This window comes from Neomonachus schauinslandi, chromosome 5 (genome assembly GCF_002201575.2).
Source record: "Neomonachus schauinslandi chromosome 5, ASM220157v2, whole genome shotgun sequence".
NCBI lineage: Eukaryota > Metazoa > Chordata > Mammalia > Carnivora > Phocidae > Neomonachus > Neomonachus schauinslandi.
The window spans coordinates 155436350-155462013 of NC_058407.1; the positions used below are offsets into that span (position 1 = coordinate 155436350).

The 25664-nt window shown below is 49.0% G+C and overlaps 1 protein-coding gene across 1 annotated transcript in view; it reads left to right on the top strand.

The window, feature by feature from the left end:
* The window catches only part of PRKCB (protein kinase C beta), a 190029-nt gene extending 165751 nt beyond the window's left edge, over window positions 1-24278 (top strand). The window contains exons 15-16 of the mRNA XM_021686834.1: window positions 3117-3257; window positions 22913-24278. Of these exons, the coding sequence (XP_021542509.1) occupies window positions 3117-3257; window positions 22913-23071 (300 nt within the window). The 3' untranslated portion in view covers window positions 23072-24278. The remainder of the gene's footprint in view (window positions 1-3116; window positions 3258-22912) is intronic.
* Window positions 24279-25664: the final 1386 nt, after the last annotated feature.

A 25664-nucleotide genomic window follows, 5' to 3' on the forward strand; every position in this document is an offset into this window, starting at 1 on the left:
TCCATTGGACCCAGTTCCATGTGGGTTCAAATCCTGGTCCCGGTATTATTAGCCCTATGATTGTGGGTAAGTCCCTCAACCTTGTCTGTGGATTGAGGCTAATGATGGTACTCCATACAGGATTTTTTGATGATTGAATGAGTCAATACAAGTGAATCCCTTACAACAGAGCCTGGTGTTCTTTTTTTTTTTTTTTTTTTTTAAAGATTTTTTTTATTTATTTGACAGAGAGAGACACAGCGAGAGAGGGAACACAAGCAGGGGGAGTGGGAGAGGGAGAAGCAGGCTCCCTGCAGAGCAGGGAGCCCGATGCGGGACTCGATCCCAGGACCCTGGGATCATGACCTGAGCTGAAGGCAGTCACTTAACCAACTGAGCCACCCAGGCGCCCGAGCCTGGTGTTCTGATCCAAAACCCATGGACCATTATTATGATTATTATTACTAATGCTATGAACCACTGTTACCTGCCAGGCCTTTCTTGGCATTGAAGTATGCATACACTGTGATAGGAATTTTTTAAAGTGGAGGATTTGGGAGATTGAAACCCTTTGCACATCTCAACACTTCCACTTCCTTGGTGTGTGGTCCTCCTTTGCACCTCTGGGCTTCTGTCTCTTTATCTCTAAAAATGGAATAATAATACTCATTGAACAGATGTTTTTGAGAGCATTCATCAGGTAACAGAAAGCTCCTTGTGTGGTATAGGTGCATAGTAGGTGCTTAATTAATACATGCTCAAGACCTTCCCCTTCACCACTCTGCCCTGCCTGGACAGCTGGGGGTTCTAAGTGGGTCATGGAGGAGAGAGGATTTTCCAGGTCAGTTGCATTCAGCTTCAGCTCCAATTAGCGGTTTCCCTGGTAGAGCAGATTTCTATTAATTTAAGACCCATAACCTTCAGGATTAACTGGGGTGACTTTCTTACCACTGGGTTCGAGGACCTTTCCGAGTTGAGTGGGCTGAGTCCAGTGTGGGCTCTTTCTTCAAGGTTGAGGCTCCAAAGAATAGAGGATGCTCCAGCCAACAGCAAATGCTTCCTCCCGAACAGTGGGCCCCAGGGGATGCGCCTGGGAGGTGATCAGAGATCAGAACAGTGATTAAATCCAGCTGTCTGCATGGCTTCAGGCACATCAGCTCAGAGTGCAGTGACTGGGCAGAGACTTGCATTAGTAGCGTGGGATGATTCTGCAGTGGCTTTTCTTCGCTTGGCATCCTCGTCCTTACACGGAAATTGAGCTAGGCTTTTGAAACCCATTCCATTCCAGCTGAGAAGTCCTTTATATATCCATCCCATTAAAGAAGTATTTTCTACCAGAAAAAAAAAATGAGTATAAGTTTGCTCAGATTGCCACTCCCACTTTGAACAAACTTCAAGCAGACAGAGGCCCCAGTTGGCCACACGTCAGCATGAAAACAAGCAGACTGCATAGCACAGAGGAGCAAGAGCTCTGGGTCGGGCAGATTGGTTCAAAGCATGGCTCTGCTACTTGGCTGTGTGCCTCTGGGCAAATGACTCCTTCTCTGGACCCAGTTTCTTATCTGGAAAATGAGGATAATAGTTGTAAAATGAAAATAAAGATGAAAGAGTAATGCCAGGGAAGCCTTGAGCACAGAGCGCAGGTGCATAGGAAGTACTCCATACACAGAAGGCGTCATTGATAACATTAGTGGTAGTGCTAACCAAAACCTCGTAGCCTTCTTTTGCTCCTATCCTAATCCTATACAAATGTCAGGGCTTGACCCAATGTGCTTGCCCTCCATAAACCCTTCCTGACCGAGCCAAGCCACAAATGTCCCTGGGGAGCCCACCTACAAAGAGCTCTCTCATTAAAAGCCCAAGTTCGGGAGTAGGTAAAGGTGAGATCGAGTCCCAGCCCTGCCATTCCTTATCTCTGCATCCTTGCTAGTTGCTTCCACCTCTCTCCTCATCGGGTTATTGTGAGAATTGGGTAAGATCCCGTGTGCAGATCAAGTAGCAGCTCAGAATAGAAGTGCCCCATGATTTTCTCCCTGGCAGGTAAAGCATATATGGAGAATGTGTGTGTGTGCATGTGTGTGTGTGTGTGTGTGTGTGTGTGTGTGTAGGGGGATAGTTTCTGATGACAAGTTATCTGGAAGCAGGAATCAGGCTAAGCTGAATGTCCAACAGGGTAGGTGTACATTGATGGGTTCATCTCCTTGCCATGATCCTCAGATCCTGGGCACGATCTAAGGACTCTGGCATCATGATGTCTGGTCAACTCTGAGAAGCTTCTTGGTCTCGTATGTTCCAACTGCTTGTTCTTCCTCTTTGAGGCCTTCTTGTTGGTTTTGGGTTTTGGTTTTTCATTTTTATAATCACCAACCCCTCCGTCTTTGCTCTCGGTGCATTTGCTCAAGTCTTGAGATCAGAGAGATTTTCATGCTGCTTTGGATTCATTTACAAAAGGAAGCCTGTCTGGTTTCATCTTGGAGCATCTATTCATCTTGTTATTTAGCACTGGCTCAGAGACCCAAAGATGGAGGGTTTTGATAATTAAGTAATTTAAATGGAACACCAAAGAAACCTCAGCGGAGTTTAGTGTAATGTGTGATACAAGCAAAATGAGCTGGGCTAGGTTTTGACTATTTAATGAGCTTTCAGAAAGTAATTACTTGAAACTTGGGTCCATTCGACTAATATTTTTTCTTCTGTTTTGTCATTTTCACAAGTGCTTTACTGAGAAATGCAAATATTATCAGAATGAATGTGGCCTTTGCCTTGGTCACACTCCAGCTTTCTTGGGGTAGGAGGTGGGGAATTTGAAGATACTGAAACTGTTCTCATTAAATGCACCAGTAATTGCATAAAACTTATTCTTAAATCAGAATGCATCAGGTGACATTTCTCACTTGAAGTTCAGGTCCACATTGAGGCTCAGGTTCGATTAACCATAAGCAATCTTGGGCACTGTTGTTGGGTCCTCCGATCATAAAGACCTCACTGGGAAATTATTGTCTGGGATGGAAAGCAAGAAATAAAAATGGAGACCCTCATTGCGCTTTCTTCCCTAATTCACGGGAGTCATTATTTCTGCGCGGTTCATGTGTCCTCCCCCGAAGTTCATTAAATTCAGCCTTTCTCTTTTCTTGAAGCTGATGACCAAACACCCGGGCAAACGTCTGGGTTGCGGACCCGAAGGTGAACGCGACATCAAGGAGCATGCGTTTTTCCGGTATATTGATTGGGAGAAACTTGAACGCAAAGAGATTCAGCCCCCGTATAAGCCAAAAGCCGTAAGTAAACTGTCCTGACTCTTGGATTCACATGCGTAACATACTCTTTCCTCTCCCGTTGTGTGTGCCCACAGTGTTCTGAGGGGGAGACCTCGATGCCTCTACTCGAATATGTCTGTAAGTTGAGGCACCCAGTCACTGGGTACAAAAATGGAGATCTCCATTCACATACTCCGGCCTCTACGAAGGCGGGCAAGACCGTAGCTACCGAGATCCTGTGTTACCGATTCAATTACAGTTAACTGTCTTCGCTGGTAACTTTTTTGGAGATGGTTCTTCGGTGAGCAGAGTTCAGATCCAGGTTTGGACAGGGATGCGGAGTCTGATTTTGCCCTTGTTCTTTCCTTGGTTCGACCGTGTCACTTTCTCTTCATACTGACATTGAAAAGGTCATGTTGTTTACCTCCGCGGGATTTAAATGTAATCCTGAAACTTACAGTACGTCTCGGTCAGTAAATCAGACAGCACCACCAGCCAGCTCCCACCCGCGGCGAAACAGAATGAAGCAAAAGCTGACATGCTCCTAGACCTCTTGGAGGCTCTGAATGCTAACACGGCTTTGAGGTAACATCTCTAGGACAAGAATAAAAGCCTCCCGTTTCCCACAGTCATGCACCCACGGGAGGGTTCTCCTTCCCCAAAGTCTTGGCTGGGAGTCCGTGTCAGCACCAGGGTGGGGGGGGGGTAGTTTGTGCTAAATTAATCTGAACTTCAATTCCCCAGACAGGCTATTTCTTGGTTAGATTAAGAAAAAGGGAGACCCCATTACTTTATGATGAGCTGTGAAGCTGGCTACTGAGGCTAAAATGTGTGCATAAACCTTGTCATCGAAACCTGACATTGTGAGCTCCATGATGATAATGGTAGTTATTTTAATATTAGGAATTTCTTGGCCCCTTATTATGTGCCAGGCACCACATAAAGCATGCTGCCTGTGGCATCTGATGAGATCCTCACAATGAGCTATTGCAGAGGTGCTGTTCTTCCATGTACTGCAATAGGGTGGGTAGGCTCAGAGAGGTTAAGTGCTCTGTCCAGGGTCACTCAGCCAGGGTGTGATGAAGCAGGGATTCAGACCTCACACAGTCTGACTCCATCCAAGGCGGATTAGAATGCCCAGGGGGCAAAGGGCGCATAGGCTGAAGAAAGTCCCCCAGGTGATTCTTACATCTCCCTGGTGCTGCACCTTCCCCGCCATCCCACACCGTTAGCATCCCGCCTTCACAGCATCCCCGATGCGTCCTGCGTCTCTCTGGACACTCCCTGGGGTTAGGAAGACAGGTTATTTAGAGGCAGGCAGCTGCAGCCCTTCTAGTTCTTGCAAACGTACACATTGGTGTCTAATCAGCTTCCCTAGAACTGCCATCCCTCTGGCCCATCTTGTCATTCAGAGCCTCTTTCTCTACAGTGCATCCTGTGGACATTTGCCAATTACACTCTGAATCCCGTGATTTCCAGGCCAAATACCACCCCCCACACACACACCCACACACACCTTCCACCTGCAAGCACGTCCCAAGTGACATCACCTCCAAATGCCTAGTGTCTTCCAGGCCATCAGCTTCCATCTTAAAATACAGACACAGAATTGAGCACGATATTTCTTTTTTTTTTTTTTTTTTTAAGATTTCATTTATTTATTTGAGAGAGAGAGACAGAGAGAGAGAGAGCACATGAGAGGGGGGAGGGTCAGAGGGAGAAGCAGACTCCCCGCTGAGCAGGGAGCCCGATGCGGGACTCGATCCAGGGACTCCAGGATCATGACCTGAGCCGAAGGCAGTCGCTTAACCAACTGAGCCACCCAGGCGCCCGAGCACGATATTTCTAATAGTGTCTGACCCTCAAGTGAATACAGTGGGTCCCACCAACAATCACTTGATCATTCTAGAGCTGGTGAACTTGGACGAGTCTGTTCGCCTCTTTGCTCCTCTGTTTCATCCTCTGTGCTATAGCAACATTAATTGTTCCTGTGTCAGAGGATCGTCATGATGCATGAAGCGTTCAGTGCAGGCCCAGCACGTAGTTGGCGCTCTAGGAGAGTTGATCATTATTTTTGTTAGCCATGTCACATGTTGATCAATGTCTTGGGTGCGGGGTCTTTGAGGGGTTGAACAGTGTGTTGAGCCCTGCTGATGCTGTTCCTTAAGATGATGTCCATGTGTGCACTTGGGGTCAGAGAGGGACACTGCATGTGCTAAGCTCTATCATCACTTTTTTTTTTTTTTTTTTAAAGATTTTATTTATTTATTTGAGACAGAGAGAATGAGAGACAGAGAGCATGAGAGGGAGGAGCAGACTCCCTGCCGAGCAGGGAGCCCGATGCGGGACTCGATCCCGGGACTCCAGGATCATGACCTGAGCTGAAGGCAGTTGCTTAACCAACTGAGCCACCCAGGCGCCCCTATCATCACTTTTAATGAACTATTTTGGAAAAAGATCAAAATGGCAGCCTGGGAGACAAGAACGGGCTCTCTGTTCGGGAAACTGGGAACTCAGAGATGGGGCACAAAACTGACTTAGGTTTGTGGGGCTATTCATGAGGTCTCAAAATGTGTACCTCCCCCCTACTCCTCACTTGGCCAGAGGAGGGATGCAAATACCCCCCATCTCCAGCAGCGTTGAACCCGGTGCCATTCTAGGGAGGGTTCATTCTTTAGTTGTAGACCAGTGGTTTTCAAAGTGTGGTCCCCAGACTGGCAGTATCCCCTGGGAATTTGAGGACCCAAATGCTCAGGCCCCTCCTCAGAAACCCTGGCGGTGGGGCCCTCCAGGAAGACATTGGTTCTCTCCTAGTCTGGGCAATGGGTGGTGGCTTCTGGGAACAGGTCACAGGCTCAGGTGCTTAGAAGCCAGGCAGGTAATGTAAATAGGAGAGGAGGTGGCTGGGGACAGAGGCAGACTGGGGACCTGGGTTCTTATCTCCACCTGCACAGTTGTAGGACCCTGTTGACCACTACTAATTATTGTAATATTTTTTACATCATCCATAAGAACAGGTACCGTTCCTGAGCATCTTCTACAAGCCAAGCACCGGGCTGGCCAGGTTTGTCCTGCAGGGAGGCAGGCTCTTCATTCGCCCATCCTCATCAGGATTTTTGTATGAGATCTCACTATCTTTTGATGTATCAGCAACAAATTTTTAAAAATTAAACACAATTCAGGCCAAATTAAACACATCCACAAGTCATATGTGGCCCATGGACTCAGTTTATAGTCTTTGGGGTAGTGATTACTCGAAGTCAGATTGACATTTAACCGGTTCCTGTTAGTACTGGTTATTTACCACTGAGTCCATTCCAACTGGGTAAATATTTTGGAACTTCTGGGCTAAGCGATAATGAATGTAAAAGATCTAGCCAGTGCCTGGCTCCTAGAATATACTCAGGAAAAAGTAGCTATTCTTATCCTAGATAATATAAAAATATCGTAGTAATTAGTAACGATCAAGAGGATCCTTCGACTGTTCTGCATTTGATAGGATTTCCAACCAGCCAACATCTTGAATTCCCTCTCCTGGGTTTAACCGTGACTTTCAAAGTACAGTGATTGGACTGGGCTATATTCTTCAAGATGTTCTGCCACCAGTAATGAGGGGAAGCAGGCACTGCCCTTGCTCCCTGAGACTGAATTAGAAATAATAATCATGGGGGCACCTGGGTGGCTCAGTCAGTTGAGTGTCTGCCTTCGGCTCAAGTCATGGTCCCAGGGTCCCAGGATCGAGTCCCACGTCGGGCTCCCTGCTCGGCGGGGAGTCTGCTTCTCCCTCTCCTCCCCCCTCATGCTCTCTCTCGCTGTCTCTGTTGCTATCTCTCTCTCTCTCAAATAAATAAATAAATTCTTTAAAAAAAAAAAAAGAAATCATAATCATGGGTATACCACCCCCTCTTTTGATTCAACCTGCACGTATGCCTTTTTCATTGTGGACGCCAGCCTTATAGTCCTCACCCCCACTCAGTGATTTCACATTTCCCTTTCTGCACACCTCCGTAAGGGCCCGTAGCAAGGGTGTACAGAGTGCCGCGGACCTGCGGGTTATTACAAGGCATGCGTGTATCTGTTGGCGTGCCTGATTCATGCGTGCTATTAAATAGAGTGCAGCGGGAGAAAAAACACAGGGCAGGAACAGAGGATTCAATTCACACACCAGTGAAGGGTGCAATTATTGGAGATTCATTAACATGAGCTCTTCAGTTGTTCGCAGTGCCGGCTTTTGTTATGGCAAGAGCTGCTTGCAGAGCATTTTTCCCAACGACGGAGATCCACGAGCTTTGGTGCATTGTAATGTACCTGAGTAATATCTTCTACCTGTGCATCTGATGGCGTCCCTCTTGCTTAAAGCTTCCCTGGTGGCTCTCTGCTACCCCCAGCATAATGCCTACTGTTCCTGAGCATGTATGGCTTTTGGGGTCTTCCAGGGTCCAACGTCTGCCCCCTCCCCAGCTTCGGCTCCTGCCCTCCAAGAGCAAGCATTTCTGAGCTGCTTGCAGTTCCTCGAACACGCAGGGCGTCCTCGTCCCTTCCCGGCTCTGTCCGTGCACAGCCATCCACCTGCGATGTCCATACTGTTCCCCGTGCCACACCCGCCTCCAGCCCCCATCCCTTGCGGTGACTTGCTCCTTCCCGCTCGCCCAGACTCTTCCTGATTCCTGGGGATGGATCATCCGCTAGTGTCCTATCAACAAACTCATCACACTTCACTGTAATTGCTTGTTTGGTGCAATGTCTGTCTTCCTACCTAGATTGAAAGGTTGTGACTATCTTTGTCAGTGTTGATCCCCAGTGCTTAGCAGAAGGCTTAGCACCTAGCAGGCACTTAATGATTTTTCCTGAATAAATGAATGAACCCATGAACAGCTATAAAATACGAGGCTGCGATGCTCTGTGCAGAGGAACGTATGGGATTCTTTAGGGATACGCACCAGAGCATGGGGTGTTTGTCTCCTGCATTAATTTTCATATGCGCTGGAATGCTGCTGGACCAGGGACGATGCTCGGCATGGCTGGGACTAGAACACGGTCCGGGGGGGTGCTGCCAGCCCATGGGCTGAATGGCAGATCCTGTTGTGGTTGCTGTGTGGGATGGTGAAGGCTGTACTGAAGGGGTGTGTGAGCTTCAGTACAGAGCATGCTGGTGAATGTGGTTCAGTCCACACAGCAGGCTGTTGTGGGTCAGTATGCGGTGCTAGTTGGCGTGCCGGAAGGCGGTGTCTGGGGCTGAGCGTGTGGTGGAGCAGTGGGTTGAGAGGCAGTGTGTTCTGGTTCTGTCCCCTCGGGGTGTTGCCAAGTGCTCCAGGTCATCTCAACAGCAAGTGCTTATTGAAGTTAGGGACCCTTCTAGGTGCTGGAGACACAGAAGTAAAAATAATATAATTTCCTGCTCTCTTGGAACTTATATTTTAGAGGGAGTGGGCAAGTAATAAACATAGAAATCGGCAAACATGTTAAAAATAGACAAGCATTGTGGAGGAAACCAAAGCAGAGTTGGGGATGGGGAGAGCGGGGTTGGGGAGAGGTTGATTTTAAACAGGGTGGTTGGAAAGCCTCGCTGACATTTCAGCAAAGATGGGAGGAAGGTGAGGGAGGGAGTGAGCTGTGTGTATATCTTGGGCGGGGGGAGGGAGAGTGGTTCGGCAGTAGTAGCAGGTGCAAAGGCCCTGAATCAGGAGCTTGCCTGGCATGGTCAAGGAAGAGCACAGAATCCAAGTACTGAGCTGAGTGGGTGAGGGAAAGGGGAAGAGGAGATGATATCGGTTAGGCCACAGTAGGCTCTTTGACTTTTACTCTGGTTGAACTGGGCAGGCTTTGGAGGGCCCTAAGCAGAGAAGTGGCATGATCCAACTTTGGGTTTTAAAAGCATCACTCTGACTGTTGTAGGTGTGAGGGTGAAATCAGGAGACTGGTTCGAGGCTCCTGCAGTAATCCAGGTGGGAGGCAGCGGGCACTTGGACGGGATGGAGCTGCTGAGGGCCTCCACGTTGTGTTCATCTTGGCCTACCTAGCCCTCCCCAGTTCCTGGCAGGATGCTCAGTAATTACCCCAGGGGGCGTGAAGGAATGGATGAAAGAGAATCCCTTCAGACTGCCTGCATAATTTCTCCTCGAGTATAATGTGGGAGCCAGTTGTTGGTCGTGGTGAAAAGCACGATGGATGAATGAAATAGGCTGTCCCGGAAGCTTCTAGAGTTCAGAGGGCTGGCTTACGGGGCACAGAGCAGGGTGTGGCTGTGCAGTTGTTCTTCCTCCTCTCAGTGTGAATTATAGGGGGGTGTGGGAGGTTCCTTGTGCTGAGGGTGATAGCCGGGACGTCCCCTTGGTCTGGGTGAGCAGCTCAGAATTTGGCTGTGCTCTAACAGGGGGCACGGAGGCCACAGCGTGGGTGAGTGTGTTTGCTCGCAGAATTTGTAGTATGTGGTGCACAGCAGAAGGTATGAGGGTATAGTATGTTTAAATCAAAATGTCTGATTGAGATTTGGGTGGCATTCCTATCCTATTAGGATTGCCTTAGTGAAACCTGGCAGCGTCCCTAATGCCCAGTGCGAAGCTTGCCGTGAAAACTGGATAGGGGCACAAGCCTGGGGCTCCAGGCTCCGGCTGCCCCCAGGGGGCAGTCCTTGGATCAGCTTCCCCAGCTGTCAGCAGAGAGGCAGCAAATCGAGGAGTGAGAGAAAAGTAACTAGGTCACAAGGATGGCCTGCTTCGTTACCATCCACAGAGTCTTAACTACTAAGGGTGTAGGTACAGCGACCTGCCTGCCAGGGAACATGGCTCTCTTTCTGTTCTATAGTAGGAGCAGTCGATGGACCCTTTGCCTCTGGCCAGGGCTGGAGGAGTACAGCTCGTTGGGAAGGGGACCCTAAGAAGAGCCCCTTTCCCTCCAGCCATTCATCCCAGGCAGCCATCCGGGACCATCCGGACGTGATCAACAAGGCTCACTCCCTCCTTCCGTTCCAGCCCGGGCGCCGGGCCTCACGGACTCCAACCCCTCCCCTCCTGTACAATCTAGGCTGATGACCATAACGTTCTCTGGTTGCTTGTGCTCCCCGTCACTTGACATAAAGCCCCATCTGGTTTTGAGGCATCCACACATCTGCCGAGCTTGGGGAGCTTGCAGGCTGAGAAAAGCAGAGCCCCCAGTCCCCATCCTGCACCACGACAGTCTCTCGTGTAGTAGCATTTTCCAAAACACCGCATAGGTGATCTGGTCACACATCATGGCCTGCATCCTCTGGGAGTCTAGATGCCCAACTGCTTCAGAAACTAAATCATGCTCACAGGACTGGGTTTCTTGGTAATTCTGTCATCTGAAAATGTTGTTTATGTAGCTGAGGTCAGAAGCTTCAAGTACTGCTTTAATGAGCTGCACTTCTGTTCATGTGACATTCTTCTCCAAACCTAATTGCCCTTTCCACCGTATGAGTAAGCGTCTTCGAGTATGTGTCTGAGTGTGTGTTTGATGTGCTGACATTTCTGAATCGAAGCCACAAAGTGTAACCTTTGTATGTTTGCGATTAAAACTCCAAATGCAAGGCTTAAGAAAGGGGGCGAACTTTTTACTTAAAATGATTTATTTAGGAACAGAACTTGGCTCCCCTAGGAAGTACCAAGTGCTCAGGAGAACAATACCCTTTTTGAAAATTGGGATTTGACATCATTCTTCTGAAACCCGTACTCTTCAGGTATATTAGATACGATATTGAGTTCTTGTCTGTGCCAGGCAGTACCTCATTTAATTCTCAAAAACCACTGGATGAGGTAGGTGTCCATGTCACCACATTAGGAGCCTGGAAAGGTGGGGACATTTGCCCAAGGTCAGCAACTAGCAGATGGCAGAGCAGGGCCTTGAACCATGGACTCTGCACCTGCCTGAGATCCTCGGAAAGATTATTAGAGGCACTTGGGAGCCCCATTTCAGGTTTGAAATTGCACTCCTGGGCAAGAGCCGTTATACCACCATCTAATGGTGTCTGTTACGTAATAGAGATTCGAGATTCTTAACAATTCAAATGATTTAAAATTTATTTTAAAATATTGCAACAAACAAGTAGCATATTCACACCTTTTACACTTCACTGGCAGGATTTTAAAAGATGAAAATCTCAGCTTGTTCCTTAAGGCTTTGACTTCGAGGCTGACAAAGACAGCAGATATTGAATAACCCCTGGAAGCGGGCTATGGGGCAGCATCCAAACAGAGCCCCTCCAGGCGGGCTCATTAAAGAGTAATCATCTCCTACTGCCCACTCGGTTCTGTTTGTTCTTTCGATTATCGAGGGAGTGAAGTTTGCACAGATCCTCATCAAAATATTAGGCTACATTCAGACCCTAACAAATAGCCAAGAGCTGTTTAGGACACAGAGCCTGAAGTCTGTCTGTTTCTCTCTCTTTCCATCCCTCCACCCTCCCCCGCCCCACAGAGAACCAGTTTAAACTGTGCATCAAACCAGGCCCCCTTCAGATGGTTGGAATTGGCAGACTCCTGAGCCAAGTGAAGTTCCTAGATCACTTGCCAAGTGCATGACTTTGAGCTGTCCCTCGGCACAGTAGCCAACAGTGTGAATTGAAAGGGTAGATGAGAAGGTCACGTGCTAAGGGAGAGCACAAAACTATTAGGACATGTCTGGCAGTAACCACTGAAGAGAACAGAAGTCTAGAAGTGGGTATAGATACCATCATTCTGGAGAGGAGCAACCAGAGGCCCGAAGATTCGCTTCAGTGACTTACACAGGGAATATAACAGAACCAGGACAAGAAGATGGGCCCTCCATTTAATGGATGCAGGACTTTTTAAATATGATTTACAACAGTAGCAATAAAATGGGTCAGGCATGTTCTATAAAATTATTCGATTTTACTAGTGAGCAGAACCCTCTGTCTACTTTATATATCTCATTTCACCCTCACAACAATCCCGTGAAATAGATTCTACTATTACCTCCTGTATAGGTAAGGAAATAGGCTCAGAGAGGTTAAGTAACTTGCCCATGGTCACACAGCTAGTAAGTCTGAGTTCCAATTTAATTTAAAGTCCTGTTTCTTCACCTCCAGAGCCCACATCCTTGGGTTTTAGTGTTTCCTCTCTCACCTCCCAGACTCAGCTGCACAGATGTGGGATTTGAACTGTTTTTGGTCCAATCCTGAGTCTGAACACTTTCCTGGGGGATGGGCTCTGTTGGGTAAATGTAGATGAAGTCCAGCTTCTTGGATTCTGCTCAGATTGTAATTCTTATCACAATGCCCCAGAAAGCTACTGACCAAAGGGTTGAACTTGAGAAGATGAGCAAATGGATTCAGGGAGACTGGGTCAAGCAAGGAGAATGTGGGCTTAGAGTCAAACGCAGCCAAGATGCAAACACCAGGTTTGCTGTCCAGCAGCAAAGAACTTGACGCCTCTCAGCCTCCCCAAACACAGGCTCCAGTCTCAGCCAGGTCCCCTAAACAAGTCCCCAAACCTCTTCTCTGAAGGTCCCCCTACTAAAGTGCCCATCCCCTTGGTCTCAGCTGATAATCCTATCTGCTAAGTCATGGGAGAAACCGAGGACCATGGGTGCCCACGATGGATGGCCCTCAACTTCCTGCACCCTCCATGCACCTGCATAGTCATCTTGACCTAGACCTCCTTCCCTCTGTGTGTCAGCAAACAGGTGTCCCCATCCATTGAGGACTTCCCCTCTCCTTCTGCCCTGAACCCCCTTTCCCCACCCCTTTGCACATCTCTGTCCACTCTGTGCCTACAGCTTCTCTCAATATTAATCAAAGCTCCTATGATTAGGGGTGCCTGGGTGGCTCAGTCAGTTAACGGTCTGCCTTTGGCTTAGGTCATGATCCCGGGGTCCTGGGATCGAGTCCCGCATCAGGCTCCCTAGTCAGTGGGGAGTCTGCTTCTCCCTTTCTGTCCCCTGCCCCTGCTCTTGCTTTCTCTCTCTCTGTATCTCAAAAAAAAAAAAAAAAAAAAAAAAAAAGCTATGATTACAGATCAGACTCAAAGACTCAAACTGACTTTTAAAGAACAACAAAAAAACTTCTCAGGTAGTCAGTTGTGACTACATCCAGGGTCTCACACAACGTCAGAAGGAATCCATCTCCTTGTGTCCCCTGCAATAGCTTTCCTCTCTGTTGACTTCATTCTTCATTCTCAGAAAGCTTTCCTGGGCACATTGCTGCTCCAGAGTTCATCCCATAATCTTAGCAACTTCTGCCCCCTCCCCGCCCAAAAAAGAGCTTCCTTTTCCTAAAATTCCCAGCAGCCCGGAACTCTGGCTCATTGGAAGATATGGGGTCACATGCCCATCGCTAACGCAATTGCTATGCCAGGGGGTGGAGGGGGATAGAACGTGCTGATTGGCCAGGCCCCATCCCCACCTGACATCCAGAGGAGAAGGGGTGGGTCCTCTAAGAAAAATCAAGCTGCTATGCCCAGAAAAAGAGGGAATGCTTGCTGAGAACACAAGAGCGGCAGATGTCCACCCCAGCGCTCCTGGTTCATCCTCCTTGGCACATAAACGTGTGAAGTCTTTCTCCTCTTAAAAATCCCTTCCCTCAAACCTGTGTCCACTTTCCACAATCTGCTCTTTCTTCAGTTTGCCTCACCCCCGCCTGGCCTCTGTCAACTCTGTGTTGACATTTCTCTCATGGAGTCGTCAATAACCTCAGGGTGACCTCCTCCTGTGGACTTGTCTTCTCTTTTTTGACCTCATCGTATTATTTGGTATTCTGATCGTCCTTCCTTTTATTTATTTTTATTTATTTTTTTAAAAGATTTTATTTATTTGACAGAGAGAGACACAGCGAGAGAGGGAACACAAGCAGGGGGAGAGGGAGAGGGAGAAGCAGGCTTCCCGCAGAGCAGGGAGCCCAATGCGGGGCTCAATCCCTGGACCCTGGGATCATGACCTGAGCCAAAGGCAGACAGTTAACGACTGAGCCACCCAGGCACCCCTTATCGTCCCTCCTTTAAAAAAAAAAAAAACACCCCCCTGAAACAGTGAAATATGCAAGCAGTGTCAAAAACTACACAGTGAAACTAAGTCCCCTCCGCAGACCCTTGCCCCTCAGCTAGGCTCCTTGGTTCTCCTTCCCAGAGCCACTCAGGGCTGCCCGGTTCTGGCGTGACCGTCTAGACGGGCTGTGTGCAAGCACGGAAATACCCCACATCACACACAAGGATGCTGACCCGCTGCATTCGATTTCTGTGCCTTGCTTTACTCCCTTCCATCTGGAGGACTGTTTTCTATCAGTACCTCGAGATCTACTTCATTCTTTAATAGCTTCCTGGTTTCCTAGGTCTATATCCGTAGGATAAATTCATAGCCTCCCCTCCACTCTTTTTACACCCCTCTTCTTTCTCATTTATATGACACTGAGCTCGCTGATTGTCCAGAAATGCTAACTCTGTGAAAACCCCAATATCACGATGTCGAGACATGTGCATGACCCAGAAAGGGAAAGAATAACATTTGTTTCTTACTTCTTTACAAGTGCAGTTTCTTAAAAACAACCACAAAAGTTCTCCCCCTGACACCCCGCCACTGTAGGGTATGAAGAACAACTCAGAGGTGGTTATGTGAATCTGAATTAAAATGTCTTTACAAGGGGCTCCTGGGTGGCTCAGTGGGTTGAGCTTGGGACTCTTAATTTTGGCTGGGGTTGTGGGATCGAACCAGGCCCGGGGCTCCAGGCTCAGCAGGGAGTCTGCTGGAGATTCTCTCTCTCTCCCTCTGCCCCTCCCCTGCTCATTCTCTCTCTCTCTGTCTCTCTCCCCAAATAAATAATCTTTAAAACAACAACAAAAAAAATGTCTTTCTGAGGCAGTGAGGCTGGGGGGCGTGGGGGTGGAAATGTATCCCTTTTGCCCCTAGGCGCACATCTGTCCCTCCCTTCTAACCGGTAGCCCCAGGTAGGGCCTGATGTCACCTTGAGGCTCCCTCCCATATCCCAGCAGCCTTGACGGGGAAGATTTCAGTTTGTGTTTTAAATGACTGTACCTGTCAGGGCAATATCCCAGGAGGGCTTGGGGTGTGGCAGGGCCCGCAGGACCGGTCTGTAGCCAGAGGCCACAGCCATCAGACTAGCTCACTGGCCAGACCTGGCTCTGTCCGCATCCCCGAGGTGGCCACCACGTCACATGTATTCTGTGCATTTTATCCAATCATCCTCACCGCACACTACAAGGTAGGTTCATCTGACCTAACAAAAAGTTGGCTTAGGGAATTTAGCTCACCTGCTTAAAAGTTGTATAGCTGGGTATTGATGGTGCTGGGATAGGTACCCAGGTCAGTGTTTAAGTTCATGCCACATGATGGGATGTAATTCGTAAGGCACTGAGATGTAGTTAGAAAGCCTGTGGTCTTTGGAATCGAGCAGACCCTACTCTGAATCTCCGCTCCCCTCCTTTACCCTCCATGACCCTGACCAAGTTGTTAACTTTCCAAATTATCTGCTAGGTGGAGATAATCCTTTTCCTGCCTGTCTCACAAACCTGTGAGAATCAAAGTTATAAAAACATAAACAATAATGGGGGTGATTGCTATTTGAGGACTAGTTTATTTGAAGCCAGCAACGTGGGTTTAGGATGAATGGTGAAGAACAGATAAGAAAAATATGACACTTTGTTCACACGGGTGTATTTCATCTCATTTCTTAAAAGCAGGCTAAAGAACAAAGGAATGATTCTATACTTTGTGTAAAGAGTGACAAACATCCCTCCATCTATTCATCCAGCCATCCAAGACACACACCAAAATGTTACATAATGAAGGTATCGAGGTAGTGAGATAACAGAGGGTTTGGGTGTTGATTTTCCTGGGTGCTTTTGAACGACTTGTTTGTTTCAGCAAGAAACATACAAGGCTGATGGAAGAATCGAGATCATTGTCAGATCTGGGATCAAATCATAGTCAGGTACTTAAGTTCGCTAAACCCATTCCTTGCTGTAGAGCAGAGATGTCATGGATTAAAGGAGATGATCCTCTCGAAGCACTTAACTCAGTATCTGGCTAATAATATGCACTTAATATACACTGTCATTCATCCATCTGACGATATTGAGTGCCCACTGTGTGGCAGAGCCTGTCCTGAGTCCCAGGAAGGCCGTGGTGTGACTTCAGCGCTTGCAAGGCTTACAATCTAGATGGGACTCTAGTTCACCGACAGAGAAGCAAAGAAATAAACATGTCATCTCGATCGGGCTCTTTGGGTAGGTTACTTCCTGTGCACGCAGGGAGCAGGATGCTCTGAGGGAGAGTAACAGGAGGGGAGGATTACTTTGTCTTGAGGTGATCCCGGACAGCTTCTTCGAGAAGGTAGACCGAAATCTGGAGGAAAACAAGATTTGGCATCTTATTTTTAGATAAAACAACACAGGGGCGCCTGGGTGGCTCAGTTGGTTAGGCGACTGCCTTCGGCTCAGGTCATGATCCTGGAGTCCCTGGATCGAGTCCCGCATCGGGCTCCCTGCTCGGCAGGGAGTCTGCTTCGTCCTCTGACCCCATCCCCTCTCATGTGTTCTCTCTCAAATAAATAAATAAAATCTTTAAAAAAAAAAAACACAAAACATGAAACTTGCTACCCAGCCGAGCCCCCTCTCTTGCTGACTTCCTTCTCACTACACAGACACAGGAGATCAAGTGCCCCGATTGTAGAGTCTTCACCTAGTCACAGAAAAGGGAGCTTTCATCTTTCTTTTCTTTCTCCAGTGCACCTTGTCTGACTCTGCTCCAGAGAAACCTTGGCCCACAAACGACTTCTTAAAATAATCCAACGTGTGGACAGCTCTGTGCTCAGCTAACTGCTTCTCCCTGGGTGGGTCCCTCCTGTGTTGTCCTGCTGTGGAGGGCAGTCTGTCAGGCATGAAAAGGACCCGGAATGTCATTGAGTTTGCACATTTAAAAAAGAAGAAAAAGATTCTTTTTTTTTTTAAGATTGTATTTATTTATTTGAGAGAGAGGAGAGAGAGCACTAGTGGGGGCGGGCAGAGACAAAGGTAGAAGCAGCCTCCCCGCTGAGCAGGGAGCCCCATGCGTGTCTCGATCCCGGTATCTGAGCCAAAGGCAGATGCTTAACCGACTGAGCCACCCGGGTGCCCCAAGAAAAAGACTCTTTTGTCTTTTTACCCAGGCTGTGTGGCTCGGGTATATTTTCACTGTGACCTTCTAGTTTGGGTTCCCGAGGATGCCTTGCAGGAAGCTCCCCTGTGCCGTGAGCCTCCCACCCATCTAGCCTGGTTAAGCAGTATGGGGTGGGCTCTTGTCCTCTTCTCCGGCATCTTGCTCTGTCCCTACCCTCTTTTCACCTCCTTGTCTTCCCTGGACAATATCCTTCCCTCCTCCGAAGAAACAATGTCTTTCTGGTTGCACTCAGCTTAGATGTCACCTCCTCCAGGAAGTCTTCCTGGCCCTTCTTAGGTTCCTCACTTCTGTGCTCCGTGGCCCCAGTGGTCCCGTGGTACCATGCAGTGGCCTGTGTGTGCATCTGTCTCCTCTGCTAAACCGCAAGCTCCATGATGACCAGGACAGGGACCCTCTTGTGTGTCATCGTATTTCCAGTGCCCAACACACCGCCGGGCAGAAGCAGCACCTCAGCACCCAAATAGCAGTAGCTCCCTCATTTAAAGTAGCTTTTGGAGGGTTTCTTCTTATTAAAAAAAATCTGATTGTTATTTAGACTTTCAAAAACACAATCAAGCAGAGAAGATAAAGGAGAAAATGAAATTGAATCTGTAATTCATCCAGTCTTTATAAGCATATGTGGGATCTGCAGTACCTGCGAGCATACACATTTGTGTATATAATTTATAGCACGGGAACACATTGTACACAGTTAGTAATTATATGTAACTATGTCACTTAATATTCTTCTAAAGCTCCTTTTCATTTTTAAAAGTGTGTTGCATGGTAATACATCAGATAGATGTATCATTATTTAACTTTTTTCCCTATTGGTGGATAGTGATGTCAACTTTTTTCCCCCTCTCGAACAGTTTTTTGATAAACATCTGTATCTTGGTGGGATAAACCCAGGAGTATAGAGGAGGGGTCCAGGGAAAGGCCCCTGGAGGAAGTGACATCTGTCTGGAGACAAAAAAGGATTTGTAGGAAATGCCCTGGTTGGGGGGGGGCGGGACAGGGTGGGAGGCAGGTGTTCCTGGTGGAGGAGGCAGCTCATTGCAAAGGCTGGGAGGTGACAGAGTTCATAAGCATCCTGGAACACCCAGGGACCAAGTACAGCTGGAGGGTGTTGGGGGGTGGGGGAGTGGGCAGTGAGGGGCTAGTGACCAGGTGACCAGAGCCAAGTCCGAAAGGGCCCTGTAAGCCATGCTAAGGAGCGTGGGCCCCGGGCAACGGGGAGCGTTGCAGAGAAATGACATATCCAGGTTGGCGTCTGAAAGATCCCTGTGGCGGCTATGACTAAGCCAGCTCCATTCGACAGCTAGACTCGGAGCTGTTATTAACACAATGAAACAGAAATTAGAAAGAAGAGAAGAAGGGGGAGAAAAAAAAGAGAGCTCACATGTAACAGCTCACAGATAAACTTTTCAAACTGTCTAGGTTCTCAGATTCGGAGGCGCAATTGAACAAGTCAAAAATCCTCACTCCCCTCTCCCCACCCTGGGAAGAGGTGCCGTGTGGTTTCAATAACCGAGTGGGTGTGGGTCCCTGTCGCTGTTGCGGGGGCTCTGGTGGTGGGCTCTGATGACAAGGGGGGTGGGGTTTCTTTCAGGAGCTCACTGACGCTCGGTCCCCACCCAGGGCCACCAGAGAAACAGGTGTGGTCCATGCTGTGTGTGTCACTTAGTCCCAGCCGCAGAGCTGTCCCGTTCTCCAAGGACACAGCAGGCGCAGAGCATCCGGGCTGTGCCTCCCAAGGGCTGACGTCTCCATTGAGGGAGTGCTCCTGAAACTAATGGGCAGTGACAGCTCCATTTGAAAAACACAGAAACACTTAGGGAGGCTGTGATCTGCCAGCCCTGTAAGCTGCTTATTAGCAGGAAAATCACGCTCCCGCTGCATTGTGCCCCCTTGGTTAACCCCTGCTTTTGCATCTCTTCCCTGCTATCTCACTTAAAGATTTCATTGTTCTCTGAGGTGCTTGGGGGGGGGGGGGGGGGAAGGGGAGGGGGAAAGGCTCAGCCAGGAGCTGTTTCTCTGTCTCCTATCACAGCCTCTGGGGAGGCCCGGGCCAAGCTGCAGCCTTCTGGTGTGCATGGGAAATTGATAGTTTTTAAAGAAAAATGGCCCCTGAAGACTCCAGGTCTCCACTCCCCTGCTTCCCACGCTGGCTGGTCGGGATCCCAGCACCCAGGCCAAAGAGGAACACGCACAGGTGTGCCTTCCACCATGCTGGTTCACTCCCAACCACCAGTCCCTGGCTCCGGCCCCTCTGGGTTGTGTCCACCGCCACCCCTCTGCCCCTTGGCCCTGTCCCCCATCACTCTCCTCCAGATGATGACAGCTAGCTTCTCCCTTCCCCGGCGCCTCCGCCATCAGTCTAGCTGCCAGCCGTCTTCAGTCCCCACACCCTTGACATCCCCACTGGGCATTCAGACCTATCAAACAGGAAAGCAAGTGCCCGATGGCCCCCTGAAGGTGCTCTACCCCGAGCGTCCCCCACTCACCCTGGAGCACAGGCGCCAAGTTGAGGGGTCACTGACAGGCCCTCTCTTCCTGGAATACTCCACTTCTGACCCATCAGCACATCTTGCCACCTCTCCCCTCAGTCCAGATGCACCTTTCCATCTCCCCCAAGGGCACCTTCCTCTGAGCCACCATCCTCTCTCATCTCCCGGTTGACACCCCTGCACCTCGCCCTTCCATCAGCTTTGTACAAGAAACCCAAGTCAGAGCATGCCGGGTGCGCAGAACCCTCCAGGGACTTCTCACCAGGCAGAGATGGAAACCCTCTGTTCTCCCTTGGCCAGCAAGGCCCCCTCTGTCACCCCTCTGCCTCTTGATCACCGCTCTGGCTACACTGGCCTCACCACTCTTGGCGGATTCGGTCAAGCGAGCGTGCCCGTCTCTGGGCCTTTGCAAATGCACTTCCCTCCGCCTAGAATGCTTTTCCTCCAGACATTAAGATGCTCCAAGCTCATCTCCTCAGAGCTGACCACTTTATCAAAAATGGCAGTCTCTTCGCTCTGTATCCCTGGCCTGACTTTATTTTTCTTAATACCACTTGCCTCCCCCATCTGGCATTAAGACAACTCTGCATGTTCACAGTTCCACTTCTATTTATGTGTTTGTAGCCTTTCTTCCCCAGTAGAATGCAAGTTCCACGAGGCATAGATTTTGTATAACTTACCTTTAGCACGGGGCCTGGCACATAGTAGGTACTCAAAAAATATTTCTTGAATGAAAAAAAAGATGCATAAGCAATGAAAGAACTTGGACTATAATCCCGACCACACTGTGTTGAGGGTCCATCCTTCTGTGGGCAAAAGTTTTCCCCCACCGGCCAGCAGAACAGACCCCAAGTCTTGATTGTAGGGCAGGCAGGCGGGGGCGAGGGGTCACTTCTCGTTTTCTGAGACCTGAAGCAAAGATATCAACATGGCTGAAGAGAATTTTCCCAAACAGGAACAGAGCAGGAGTTCTGAGGCCCTCTGGGAGCTGAGTCCCAAGCACGCGCACAAACGCATACACACAAACACACACACACACACACCCATACTTCTGCTTCCCTTGACCATGGGGCTTGAAGGAGCAAAGGGGGAGTGTGCACTCCTTGACTTTCTCAACTCACCTTCCCTCTGCCCGTGACTCAGGCTCGGAGGCAGTTCTTCATCTTCTCATCTTCTTATCTGTGGCCCATTTTCCACGACTTTCCGCTTGACCCCTCGGAGATATTTCAGCTCCAGCAGCCCGTCTCCCTGGATTCTCGCAGTCCCCAGTCTGTCTAACGGTGCTCCCTCCTGGGTCTCCTCTTCCCGCTCTCGGTTTTAGGGGCAAGTTTTTCACTGGCAAATGGAAATCAGATCCTCACCTCCCAGGGTGGTTATGTGAAGCAAAAGGTAATGTATGCGCAACCCTGAGCAAATGCCAGTTGCCTGGAAACTGCGCGGTAGTTTTTCTTACTGTTATTATTATCTTTCTTCCGCTTCTCATGTTCTGTCCTTTCAATGTTTTGGGTTTTTTTCCCCAAGACCTCTCTCCTGAGCTCCCGAATCTCCTTCTCACCCCCTCAGGTCATCTCCTGAGCCTCCCCGGTCCCTCAGAGTCATCGTGTCCAAATGGAAATAGCCGTCTTTCTGAATTTTCCCACTTTCTCTGTCTCCGGGGTTGACGCAACCACATTCTCGCTGTCCTTCAAACCAGACCTCTTCATCCCCATCCTTGGCTCCGCCTCCCCCCTTCCCAGCCCCGCCCACTTCGTCCCGCCCTCCTCAGTCTGTAACCCATTCGTGTAGAATGGAGCCAGGAGCTCGGGCTCTGACGTCAGAGCTCTGTGAATAGCTCTGCGACTCAGTGGCTGTGTGACCTTGAACTAATGACATCATCTCCCTGGCCTCGGTTTCTTCATCTGTCCAGTAGGGCTAATGCCCCCGTCATAGGGCCATTGGGAGGATGAAATAAGACAATGCAAGTAGAGCGTTCTAGGGTGGCTGGTGTATAGCAAAAGCGTCATGAATACGAGCCATCCTACCTACTAGTACTTACTGCTCTATTATTAGCTTGTGGCTACCTGCCGTAGACGCTGTGTTTCAGATACTGAGAACTCTGTGCACGTGTTTGCCGGTGAAAAACTAAGAATACCAGATTCCGTGACTGAGTGTCTTCTCACTCGGTGGTAACGAGTGTGTGCACGCTTGTCCGTGCATGCGCACATACATTACCCCCTGCCTGGGACCAAGACCTTTGCGTACAGAAGGACGCCCGGGTGGGTGAGAAATGGTGACGGTTTCCTCTCTAGAACCCAGCCGCCCCACCAAGCGCTGGCTTGTGTTTCATCCCACACCCTCCGCTCCCATTTGGAGAGAGAGTGGCTGAGTGGGCCTGCTGGCACCTTGTGACTAAGGGTCAAGGACTTACCCAGCTAACCGGGGCCTCGTGGGTGGCCGGCCATTGCAGGCACCAAACCCAGGTCTCAGGATCCGTGTCCACTGACTAGAGTTTGTAAACTCCTGTGTCTCTGGAGCCGGGCCGCGTCCGTCGTTCCTGACCGGTAGCCAGAGGACTGCACTTGGAGGGATCCACTGCTAAATATTGGGATCTCCCAGGTGACGTATAACGGGCTCATTACTTTGCATCTGGTGGCGCGCGAGGCATCGCCGGTACCTTAATCCCATCTCTTTCAGCAGGTGGGCTTGGCTGACTCCTCGGGGTCGGGGGTGAGGGGAGGGGACATGCCACCCCCCCACCTGCCCCACCATCTCATGCCTTTGCCATGCAGCTCCTGACTGCCCAGAGGACACCAGGGGCAGCTCACGAGCCCTAGAAACTGCAAGTCGGGAGCCCCAGGTCATGTGCCAAAGGTCATGAGGATTTTGCATTTTATGTTGCTCTCATTTCTGATCATTGAAACAACCTCTCTGAGGCAGGGGAGCAAGCCACGCCCCATTGTGTTTGGTTCTGTTTTGTTTGGGTCTTTGGTTTTGGTTTCGTTTCTTTGGTTTCTTTTTTGTTGTTGTTTTCCACCTACCACAAGTTCTTTTCTTCCCCTCTCATAGTGTGGGCGAAATGCTGAAAACTTCGACCGGTTTTTCACCCGCCATCCACCAGTCCTAACACCTCCCGACCAGGAAGTCATCAGGAATATTGACCAGTCAGAATTCGAAGGATTTTCCTTTGTTAACTCTGAATTTTTAAAACCCGAAGTCAAGAGCTAAGTAGATGTGTAGCCCTCCGTCCTTCATTTCTGTCATTCGAGCTCAACAGCTGTTGTGGTGACATCTTTCCTTCTCATTGCCACGTCGCATCCATGTTTTATTTGCTGATGAGACTAGAGTGACCATGTTTCAGAAGCCAAATGTCCTCAGGTAGTTTGGAGCATCTCTGTGAGATGGGATGATGCGGGCGGCACGTCACAAATGTTGCTGCATTAATTAGCACATTAGCAAGCGTCCTCCTCCCGTTGACTTTCCCCAGCATGGCCGCTCCGCAGAGCCTGGGGGAACAGAAAAATGCCTGCTTTCTCTACCTTTCTCCCAGCGCTCCCACATCACACGTTTCCCAACTCCAGGCATTCAGTCTAGATCGTTCCTACCAAATGAGCGGATCACCGGATGCTAGCAGCATTCTCTCCCTCCTGGACCCGGAGCTTGGCTTGCATCCAAGTGTATGGTTGCTTTGACGTAGAGGGAATTCCTCCATTCTGCCTGGTTTGGAGGCACCAGGAGCTGTGCCGAGCACAGGCTAAAAATAAAATCTATTTGCTACTTTTTAGACTCAAAGTGAAGGAGATGATCTCAGCCCTTTTAAAATGCCAAGAGGGTGCTTTGAGACAGTCTCCATCTAAAAGGACCTCAAGGGATCAGTCAAAAGGCAACTGGCTTGGGCGCCACCTCCATGCTGTAATTCCTGATACTCTCTGTCCCCCCTGATCACCTTCATCCTCAAACTCCTTGCAAAGGGCATTTGGCATCACCCCCCCTGAAAAGACATGGTCACTCTAGCCAGGTCCCAGAGGACCATGGTTTTACATTACATTTCAAATTTTATTTGCTTTGGGGTTTTATTTGTGTTGTTGTTCAAATGCAAAAAGAAAAAAAAAAAACTCACTTTGTTACACATGCTTTGAAATCTGTGTCCAAATGTTATTAACCACAATGACCTGCTTTGATTTGTCAAGAAGGCGGCTCTGGAGCCTAGCAGACCCATGCCCACGCGGATGGGATTTGTCTAGGTTTGTTGCTGGCTTTGGAAAGCTAATTAAGCACTCTGAGAAAGACACCATTTCTTGAAACGTAGACGGTTGTATTCTTCACTTTGATGTTGTTTTGCAAGATGTTTGTGGAAATGTCCATTTGTATCTGGATATCTGTTATGTGCCATTTTTTTTCTAGCATCGAGATACAATAAAAAAAAAAAAGAAAAGAAAGAAGAAATGCTATTTCAAGAAAAAACGGCTCTCTTTGAAAAATGTGGACCCAAACTGCCAAGCAGGGCTCCTGAGCCTTCGGGACAGAAAGGAACTAAACCCAGAGCTTAACCTCAGCCCCGGGGACGGTCCAGGGACTCCTGGCAGCCTGTAATGGGATGGGATGAGCTGGCCGGAGCTTCCAACGATACCGGATGCCAAGGCCAGAGTCAAGTTTAGGGGCCAGCTAGGAGCATGGCTGGGGCTCTTGATTTTCTTATCAAAATCACCATTCCTCCTAGCTTGGATTAAATATTCTTTCTTACGAGCAGCTTTGTGAGCCCCAAGAAGCCAAGGAAACCCCTTGGGGGGGAGAAATCCCCTTGCCTACTGCCTCCTTCTATTCCCAGGCAGCCCTACAGAGAATTCTTATCACAAGTCGAGTGATTTCCAGAAGCACCAGAGCTTCTAAGAGACCATCAGGAGAACTTTACCAACTTGAAAAGTGTCCTTGAAGGAACACTTCTCATCTTTAAGAAACCCGTGATTGGGATTTCCATATAGGCAGAGGCCCCTGGCTCACTCCTGTCTGCCCTTGGCTTCTCCATCGTGGTAGCAATGTTGACCCCATGTGGGGCAAACCCCAAGTCCCAGCTGACAAGCTCAGGAAGTTAGAGAAGGAAGGAAATCGGGGCAGAAGCCTCCTCCCCCCATTTTCTTGTTGGGGACACTGGCATCCGGACAGAGGAAGTGACTTGCCCAAGGTCAGGCAGCTGACTCAGTGCGGGACTGTTTCTGCTCTGTAGCCCGTGTCTCTGAGCCATGCCCACCAACAAGCAAGTTATCTGAGGTCCTTCTTCTGGCTGTTGGGTCACCAGGTCTTTCCTTGGACCTGTTCTCAGGAAGATAAAAACCAGGGAGAAACATTGGGCCATTGATAGATTATTTGAGACAACATTAGAGAACACTGTAAGATAAGTAGGTAGGTAGATAGCTAGACATAGATGGATGGATGGATAGATAGGAAGAATATATTGTGTATACACGCTGCACATTTGCCAAATTTCTGTCATTATTTTTTCAAAAGTTGAATCGTTTGCAGAAAGAGGTACTCAAGCCAGTCTCTGTTCCCCTAACACACCTTGCTGAGAGTTGGGCAGGAAAGTCTTCTGTGCAAGTGAGGGATCCTCGGTCAGAGTTCCCCGCAATTTCTTTTTCCATCACCACTTTAAGTCCGAAGGAGACCAAGAAACAGAGCTTTGAGAATATGGCATCTCTGGGCCATGCTTTGCAAGTTTATCCTGGAAGAAGGATTTCCCACTTCTCTGTGCAGTCATCCCCCTATTCCATCCCCCATTCAGTCATCCAGGGAGCATTCATTGAGCCCCCGACTGTGTGCCAGG